Below are 9996 nucleotides of genomic sequence, written 5' to 3'. Positions count from 1 at the left end.
CAAATACACCCGATCGTGAACAGAAAAAAGTGTAGTTGCAGTGGATCAGTTTTACAACATCGTGGATATATCGTGGGGATTTTTGCTCATGGGGAAAAGCTAATGCCTCTTAATTGTCAACTGAATTGTAATCCATAGTTGCAAATGAAAGGAATAACAGTTGCTCTGATAAATATCAGAACGGAATAGTGTCTGTCTGGAACTACTGTCTACATTTTATCTTTAAGAGTAATCCACTTTGGGAAATATATAGGCACCCTAAAATGGCTTGTATAGCCAACTTCCTTCTAACGGTATATGATTACTAGATGAAAAATCACATAATGCTTTTGAAAGCACATTTTAAGATAAGTATAGCTATAATTTCTCTGCGCCTTTGTGAGTTGGGCAGGAAAGTTCATAACATTATCTAATATTTCAATTAGAATAGTATTATTTCCAAATCTATTGCAACATTTATGTCAACATTTAGTAACATAATCACATAATTTTTATTAACCTATTATTCCCATAAGTAGTGGTGTGGATAGAGACAACGGGAGCATTACAGAGATGTACCAGTAGCTATTTAATGATACTGACATTTGGATGAGTGTTTAGATTTTCTTAGTCCTCAACTGTATTTAATTTTATTACTACATAATGCTGTAATCTATCTATAGAAATAACCTGAAAATAATATTGTTGAGCTATTGAAGTTGTAGGGCTATTCAGTGAAAGAAAGCAGTACTTTTTGTCCAAACCTATGTTTCCTATCTGCACAGGAGGAAGAAGACCTACAGTATGAAGAAGAGATCTTGCGAAACCCATTCTCTGTCAAGTGCTGGATCCGCTATATTGACTTCAAGCAGAATGCTCCCAAACATATCCTGAACCTGATCTATGAGAGAGCTCTTAAGGAATTGCCAGGAAGGTATAGTTAGCTTTCATTAATTATGAGTGTTTTGAAAATTACATTTTTGCAAATACTAAAATTATTTTTTACCGCGCAATTTTACATTGAAGCTGCTGATTTTTCAAAGTCAATAACTCGGATGCCTGTTCTGCCCCCCCTTTTTTTTGTCCAAGTTTGTCTTTGCTGAAAGAGATCAGCAAAGGGTAGCTAGCACACTTTGTAGCCTAACAAAGTGTGAAGATAGTGGTTCGACGTTTGCTGCCGGAATTGGAAAAGATCAAAATTATTTCGATGTTGATGGTCTCTTTTGTTATGTCTTGCAGCTACAAGCTGTGGTACAACTATCTTAAGCAGCGACGGAAACAAGTGAAGAGCAAATGTGTAACAGATCCCTGCTATGAAGAAGTGAACAACTGCCATGAGCGTGCCCTGGTCTTCATGCATAAGGTACAGTGTTAACCTGCAAACATAAAGGATTTGGAAGAGCCCAAAAGGAGCAGGAAGACATGGATAGGAAAAATGTTTGGCCTGTGCTTTATGCTCAAGGGTGTTAAGTTTGAAACACTTGCTAATTAGTTTTTGTTTGGAAAGGAAGGTGACTATGTTACTTACTTGCAACCCATCCTCAGAGATATGACTCCTAAACTCTCCGTGATCATGTGATCACATTTTAGTTGCTTGGGAACTGACTTGCATTTATGGCTGGTTGCAGTATCTCATGGTCACATGATTGTGTGTTGCAATTTTTTTTTTGCTGTTTTCCAGCAAAAGATCCCAATTGGATAAGCTGGATTCAAACTTACACCACATGATATGTTTAACAAACATGGTGTAACTTAATGGCCAACGTAAAAATAGTTGTAAAGTCAAGTCTAGTCATCTGATGACTCAACTTACTATGGAAAGAGCCAATAATCAAGACTCATTGTAGTGTTTATTAGGCAGCACATGCTGGTGGGATCTCTCCGAAGAATATTGAGTGAGAAAGGGATGCATTCATATTTATACTTTTCAGAAAAGTGAGAGACTAATACATAAGTAACACAGGATGTAAGCATACGTATCCATAAGTAAGGGATCTGTAAAGGAACTCAAGCTACTTCCTGCATCGCTTTGCCTTCAGAAAACAAAAATGGGGACTAAGCAAATAAAACAGGGAGGAAAACATCTCCCATAAATCAAAAGGAGGTGGCAGTTTGGGAATGCCAAATAGTAAAAAGCAAAACATTTAAAACCAGAATGACTTGCAGCCAAAATTCAAGGCTCAGTTGTGGCTGTAATTCAAGGACTATGTTAAGATTTTTTAAGAGGCTTGAGCACTTTTCTATAAAGGTTGCTGTATTGGGACTTTGGGACCTAAAAAACAGGTGAATGAGAGGAAACATAGTTGAAGTGTAAAAATTATGCATGGTGTAGGCAAAGTGGACAAGGAGAATCTATTTTCTCCTTCCCAAAAAACTAGAACCAGAGATCATTAATGAAATTGAATCTTGGAAGAATCAGGGCAGAAAAAAAAGGAAATCTTTTTTAAAACAATGTGTAATTCACTGCCTCAAGATGTGTTGCTGGCTACTAGCTTGACACTTCAAAAATATCAGTGAAAGCCATGGTGATCATTGTCAGTTAATCTTGATAACGATGTGACTGCTTCCGAAGACCATCCACTGAAAGACTGGTGGCCTTCCTTGTACAGTTGGTTGGCCACTGTGAGAACAGACAGCTGGACTAGATGAGCCAGAGGTCCAGTCCAGCTGTTTATGTTCTTTAAAATATTTAAATTTATTTAAATTAAGACTCCCTCTTCTTTTTTTGGTCTTGTTTTCACATTCTGCATTTTTATTATGTCTGTCTATCTCAAAGACTGAAAATGGCTCTCTGAGATGGATTATATTCCAATGAAGTTGTAAAAAAAATCTGTTTAAATTTTTTTTACAAGATAAAGCTTTGAATGAACTATACTGATGGAAATTAATCTTTTGAATAGAATAGAGCTGGAAGAGACCTTCGAGGTCTTCTAGTCCAGCCCCCCGCTTAAGCAGGAGAACCTACACCATCTCAGACAGGTGATTGTCCAGTCTCTTCTTAAAGACCTCCAGTGATGGAGCGCCCACGATTTCTGGGGGTAGGCTGTTCCACTGGTTGATTGTCCTCACTGTCAGGAAGTTTCTCCTTAGATCCAGGTTGCTTCTCTCCTTGATCGTTTTCCAACCATTGTTTCTCGTTCTTCTCTCTGGTGCTCTGGTGAACAACCTGACCCCTTCTGCCTTGTGGCAGCCCCTCAGATACTGAAACAATTTGTAACTAACTATTCTTGGAAATATTAAGAAAAAAGCAAATTCAGTTTTAGTTTTGGGAGTGTTGAAAATTATACATTATATATATCAACTGAATGATATTTCTGTTCATCCTGCTATTTGTTGAAAAGCTTATGTAACATAACAAAACATCTTGACCAATGGTAACAATAGTGAAAAAGGGATCTGAAGGCAACAATCATTCCGTTATATACAATTCAGATGCCCATCTATAGACGAATATAATACAGCTGGTGAAAAGCAATTTGAGCAGTTGTGGAGTATCTTAAGAAAAGTGTTTTGTTTTTCTTAGTTTTAAAAAAATGACTGAAAGATTTATAAGATTATGATTGTTTGGAGGTAATGTTGGAGATAAAATACATTCTGTAAAAGAACTGAGCTTGGGCCACTTAGTAAAACTGAATACAGGTAGTCCTCAAGTAGTAGTAGTAGTAGTAATAATAATAATAATAATAATAATAATAATAATAATAATAATAATAATAATAATAATAATAATAATAATAATAATAAAAATTTGGAAGGGACCTTGGAGGTCATCTAGTCCAACCCCCTGCTCAGGCAAGAAACCGTATACCATTTCGGACAAATGGCTGTCCAGTCTCTTCTTAAAAACTTCCAGTGTTCAAAATTTATGTTGCTAAGTGAGAAATTTGTTATGTGAGTTTTGCCCTATTTTACGAGTTTTCTTGCCACATTTTTAAGTGAATTATTGCAGTTGTCAAATTAGTAACACGGTTGTTAACTGAATCTGGCTTCCCCATTGACTTGTCAGAAGGTTACAAAAGGGGATCACATGATCCCGGGACACTGCAACCGTCATAAATATGAACCATCTGCCAAGCATCCGAATGTAAATCACGTGACCACGGGGATGCTGCAACGGTCGTGTGAAAAATGGTCATAGATCACTTTTTTCAGTGTCATGGTAACTTTGAATAGTCACTAAGCAAACTGTTGTAAGTCAGTTTGTAGTAGTAAGATTAGAAAATTCCTTTAATGGTTACTTGGAGAAAGAATGAGATAAATGAAGCCTGTTGGCAATCGTTAAACAAAACCTGTAGGCCATTCCAATAGGAGATGACAGGTGAAACCTTTTTATTCAAAGGTGGTCCTGTGGATGAGGCTGACCCTGAAGACAAACCAACTGTGCGATCAGATAGTTGGACAATATGGACTTTTGTCTGATTCAGTGAAGGGATGGCTTATTTTTGCTATCTTGTATTTCCTACAGATGCCCCGGATATGGCTAGATTACTGCCAGTTTCTCATGGACCAATGTCGCGTTACCCGTACCCGCAGGACGTTTGACCGGGCACTCAGAGCTCTGCCCATCACACAGCATCATCGTATCTGGCCACTTTACCTGAAGTTTGTCCGACTCTATCCATTACCTGAGACAGCTGTACGGGTCTACCGTAGGTACCTAAAGGTGAGGGTGTTTCCCATGCCCACTATAGGTACTCCTTGACTTAAAACCCATTCACTTAGAGGCCGCTTGAAGTTACAACAGTGCTTTTAAAAAGTCACAATTGGCCCTCTCGTAACCGTTGCAGCATCCCTACAGTTACATGATCAAAATTTGGGCACTTGGCAACCAGCATGTGTATATATGACAGTTGTAGCATGTGAGGATCATGTGATTGCCATTTGTGGCATTCCCAGCTGGCTTCTGACAAGCAAAGTCAATTGGGGGGGGGAGCCAGATTCACTTAACAACCACATGTTTCACTTAACTACAGCAATGATTTGCTTAACAACCATAACAAAAGGTCATAAAATTGGGCACAACTGATTTAACAACTGCCTAGCTTAGCAATGTGAAATTCTGGTCCCAATTATGCTAGTAAGTCCTGTAATATATATTTTATTACAATTTCCCTCTCTGAAGTGGTTACATGCTCTAAAAAAATGTGTGGCCATCCGTCAGGGAATACCATGGTTCTTCCCCTTTAGACTACTTTTTATTACGGGCATAGATCAGGAACTGAGAAATTATTTTTATTGGTAGTTTTCTTGAGACTTTTACTGGAAAACTTTGTCCTGACAAAGACTATTTCTAACATAGTCTAAAAACGGACATAGTTTGTTTGATTGCTGTATGTCTTTTTTTACGCAAAGTGATGTGAATTATGACAAAAAAGGCATAAAATTCTTCAGTAAATTGGCATTTAAGTTGAGGTACCTGTGATCTTCAGCTGATTGATTGTGGTCTGTTATAAGGGCTTCTATTTGTTCTCTGCATGTTTAAGATTAAAAATCAGGTCTAAATACGTTCAGATATCATCAGCTTTAATATGGAAAGCCAGCATGGACATATTTTTTGTGTGTCCATATATGGCAAGTTAATATTCTATCATTCCTCCTTGTATACAACTGTTAAAATATAGATTTTTGTCCTTTTTCCTTCATAAAAGGAAGGAGTGATTACATAATATGTGACTCTAGATATATAGACTATCACAGTTTCATAGCCACCAGGACCGTTGCTAAGAATTTCATGAGGTAAAGTCCACACATCTGTAAGTTGTTAGAGTTGGGGAATAATAAATATACCTGATCCCATTTGCAAGTTTAAGATAAAACTGGACCTCAAAAGATGGTTAAAGTTTCTGAGCTAAGGCATCTAAGGAAAGATTACAGTGGCTTGGTGGTTAGCAGTCTCACTTTCCTAAGCCTATTCTTTCTTAACTGGCATAGGATTTGTGGACAAATAGAACCTCTCACATCATTCACAGAAAAAAAAGGAGACCTGAAAATCGGGGGATTGGGTTCTCTTCTTTCTCAAATAGTGTGATAATTAGATATATTAATAATCAGAAATAGTTTTAAGTTCAGGGTTCCCGAGTTTTGCTCCCCTTTATGTTTTCAATCTGTTACATAATATTGACAAAGTACAGCTTAATTGTTCCTTGATTGCCTCCTGAGCAAAATCATAAACTGAACAGCCTAATATATTCATATAATGAAGGCTGATGAATGCAGATTGGATCTTGTACTCAACTAGCCTTCAGAATAGCATTTCCACCAGCACTCTAACTAATCCTAAAGGCTCTAATGGCTATGTGCTCTGAGCCTTTGATACAGGGGTTTACAGGTATGGTTTCTTTTATGTTGCAGCTGAGCCCTGAGAATGCAGAGGAATACATTGAGTATCTGCACTCTATTGACCGTCTGGATGAGGCCGCTGTCCGTCTTGCAGCTGTGGTGAATGATGAGCGTTTTATTTCCAAGGAGGGAAAATCCAATTATCAGGTAGGTTTCTGTAGTAGACAATCATTTCTGCCATCCAGAATTGCATATTAAATCTCCTTTGTCTGTGTGCGTTTCCTATGCCTCTCAAAAGCTTTTCTGAGTTCTCTATTGCCTCTAATTGTTTGGCACCTTGGGCTTCTTTTTGCAGTTATGGCACGAGCTCTGTGATCTCATCTCTCAAAACCCAGACAAAGTGAAGTCACTCAATGTGGGGGCCATCATCCGAGGTGGCCTGACTCGTTTCACAGACCAGTTGGGCAAGCTGTGGTGTTCTTTGGCAGATTACTACATCCGCAGTGGCCATTTTGAGAAGGTAGGCACTGAATCCAGCCATCTGCATGATCCCGTCCCAGGAAGAAATCCCGTCCCAGGAAGAAATTTCCCAGAGCATAGATTGAGCGGAGTGCAGCCCCCAAATTGTTTTTTTATGCCTGATTTTCCTCTACTAAATTGAGAAAATCTTAGGATAGATTAGGGATCAATCCAGCATTCTGCAGGTCAATTTGTGCAGCCCTAGGAACTTTGAAAGAAAGAAAAAAAAAGTTGTGCACCACTGTCAGCCTTTCAATTGTGCATCACTCAGCTGTCCATCCTTCTAAGGTCAGTAAATGAGGACCAAGATTATTGGGGGCAATATGCTGACTCTGTAAACCGCTTAGAGAGGGCTGTAAAGCACTATAAAGTGGTATATAAGTCTAAATGCTGTTGCTATTTTGCAGCCCTCGAAATTTAGCTGGGAAACAAATACTGTTTCCTGCTTATTAGCTAGGAAATATAAAATTGTTGCCTACCCCTTCAGAGGAGGGCAGTAACAGTATTACAAAGAGTTACGGTTAGGGATTTCAGAGCAGGGCATATGAGAACCAGTTTGTCTAAAGGTTAGGGCATCAGACTACGAGCCAGGAGACTGAGTTTGAGTCCCACCTTAGGAATGAAAACCAGCCAGTCATTCTTCTTCAGCCCAACTCACCTCACTGGATTGTTGCGGAGAAAATAGAAGGGAGGAAGGAGTATTGTGTGTGTTCACTGCTTTGAGTTAATTATAAAAAATAGAATAAAGATAAGATATAAATAAATATCCATTGTACATGCGTACATGTAACTTCTATTCTATTTTTAGGAAAACCTTGTCAGCCTTTGCTAGTTTTAGGAGGTTGAAAACAGAAGAAGAGGCAAGTTGTGGGCCCTGCACAACTTCTGGGCTTCATTTTGAAATAACTTTCCTTTGCCCACACAAAGAGAGAGAAAGAAAAGGAACTACCCTTGGAATAGAAAATCTGAAGAACCAAACACGTGCCATTAGATCACTAGCCTGTTTCAGGTCCAAAGGGGAGCCAATATTATTATGTTTGTTCTTCTCATGGGACTTCAGGATCATGAGCTTCTCCAGGGTAGTGGCAGAAAAATACTTTTGGGGGCTCTTTGAATTCTGTGTTAGCTTCTGTAGTATACTTTTCATAGATAAAAAATTTAATATTCTCTGTATAACTGGAGGGTAGCCTTTAGGGAATGCCAGATAGATTTTAAGAAACCTCTGTTTGGTAGCACATGGATGAAGAAAACAGCTAGAGGAAGCTGGAAATTCCTATCTTTGGTTGTGTTGGATGAGCCCGAAACTTCATCCATTTTCAGATACAAATCAAAAATACTCTTAGTTATTGGACTTTGGATTTGATGGGCAAATCAAATTATGGGCACAATTTTCTGTTGCCTGAAGTTTGATTTTTGAATAGATTTAAGCCTAGCTGTCAACCATCACTTTGAGCTGACGCAGGAGGTGTAATTTCTTAGCAGTAACTGCAGCAATTCCAAAGGGAAATTTCCTCTCTGTTAGATCATGTTCATTCCAGTCAGCTGCCTTTTGGCTGACCCACATAAATGACAACCTGGTTTTTCTAAAGATGGATTGCATCCTGAGAGATTGACTGTGCTTTTATAAACCAATCCCTTTTGAAGAGAAGTGCAAACCGCTAGGTAGTTGAAGAAGAGAGGCCACAAGTTGTGTCCTGGAGCAGTCTCGGTGATTATTGTCTCTGTCTTAGGCTCGTGATGTATATGAAGAAGCTATTCAAACAGTGATGACAGTACGGGATTTCACTCAAGTGTTTGACAGCTACGCCCAGTTTGAGGAGAGCATGATTGCTGCTAAGATGGAGACCACCTCTGAAATGGGACGTGAGGAGGAGGGTAAGAACAGCTTAGCTAGAAGAAAGCAAATGTTACTTTCTCTTTAAAGTGCATCTAGAGCAGGGGTAAGCAACCTTGGCTCTTATATGACTCGTGGACTTCAACTCCCAGAATTCCTGAGCCAGCCATGCTGAGGGGAAGGGAGAGGTTTCCAAGCTGAGCCATGCTGGCTCAGGAATTCTGGGAGTTGAAGTCCACGAGTCATAAAAGAGCCAAGGTTGCCAACCCCTGATCTAGGGGAACATATATAACCCAGTTTTTGAGTCTTCTAAAGCTTTCCGACTTCTACCGATTACGACTTCCCAGATTGTTTGGTCTTAACAATCCTCCTTCATTTCACCATTCTTCACTATTGGCTATGCTGGCTAAGGCTGATGGAAGTTGGAGTTCTCCAACTTCTAGATGGCCACATTCTGTCCATCTCTATCCTGAATCTTTACATGATGCTGGATGTTTCCCTGTGTTTCATTATAGACAACACCTTATATTAATAAAAAACTGCTTCTCTCTTTTTATCCATCCCACCCATTAGTTATAGGCGCTACACAACTCTTACTTTCTTTATTCTTCCCACACTTTTGGAGAACTGTATAGTTGAGTAGAAAAGAACTGTGGTCCGATAGTGCAATTTCATTTTTGCTGTTTTTCTGTTTGGAAAATAGATGATGTAGATCTGGAACTGCGTCTGGCACGCTTTGAGCAGCTGATCGCACGCCGGCCTCTGCTTCTCAACAGTGTCCTCCTGCGCCAGAATCCTCACAATGTCCATGAGTGGCACAAGCGGGTGAAGCTGTATGAAGGCAAACCCTGGGAGGTAGGAGAATGTTCCTCTCTGGAAGGCTAGCGCTGTCAACGTTCCCAAGCCAGTAACCTACAACACTCTTGCCATTTATTAAATACTGGATTTGATTTGGGAACTGGAATTGATGGAAATGCCTTTTCAAGCGGTTAACTTGAACCAAGTTAGCCACCCAGTTTGAGACAGTCCTTGGAGATTAGGTCTGTCTGTGAAAATAGGAGATATTGGGGCTTCTTTTCATGTACTGTACTTGCATCTCAAAATAGCTAAAAAGAAAATTATGTCTCTTCATGAAGTTGAGTTAACACAAAAAGCCTTTTCTTCTTCTCACTTGCTCAGTTTTATATTTCACAGTATCTCACCCAATTCTTACTTACTTTTTACTCCTTCCAGATCATCAACACATACACAGAAGCAGTGCAGACCGTTGACCCATTTAAAGCCACTGGAAAAACACATACTTTGTGGGTTTCTTTTGCCAAGTTCTACGAGGTCAATGGACAGATAGAAGATGTGAGTGATGCGCTGGCCAGAGGCAATAGGCC

The 9996-nt window shown here is 39.3% G+C and overlaps 1 protein-coding gene across 1 annotated transcript in view; it reads left to right on the top strand.

Moving 5' to 3' along the window:
• The window catches only part of LOC107296607 (pre-mRNA-splicing factor SYF1-like), a gene marked incomplete at its 3' end in the record, with an annotated part of 29959 nt that extends 19995 nt beyond the window's left edge, over positions 1–9964 (top strand). The window contains exons 4-11 of the mRNA XM_015825952.1: positions 765–913; positions 1219–1342; positions 4445–4642; positions 6331–6465; positions 6614–6778; positions 8508–8652; positions 9315–9466; positions 9845–9964. Coding sequence (XP_015681438.1) covers positions 765–913; positions 1219–1342; positions 4445–4642; positions 6331–6465; positions 6614–6778; positions 8508–8652; positions 9315–9466; positions 9845–9964 — 1188 coding nt within the window. The remainder of the gene's footprint in view (positions 1–764; positions 914–1218; positions 1343–4444; positions 4643–6330; positions 6466–6613; positions 6779–8507; positions 8653–9314; positions 9467–9844) is intronic.
• Between the last annotated feature and the right edge of the window lie 32 nt (positions 9965–9996).

This window comes from Protobothrops mucrosquamatus, unplaced genomic scaffold (assembly GCF_001527695.2).
Source record: "Protobothrops mucrosquamatus isolate PMUCROS unplaced genomic scaffold, P.Mucros_1.0 scaffold2892, whole genome shotgun sequence".
Taxonomy (NCBI): Eukaryota; Metazoa; Chordata; class Lepidosauria; order Squamata; family Viperidae; genus Protobothrops; species Protobothrops mucrosquamatus.
Note: the sequence above shows the minus strand (reverse complement) of the source record. Positions and strands in the feature narration are given on the sequence as shown.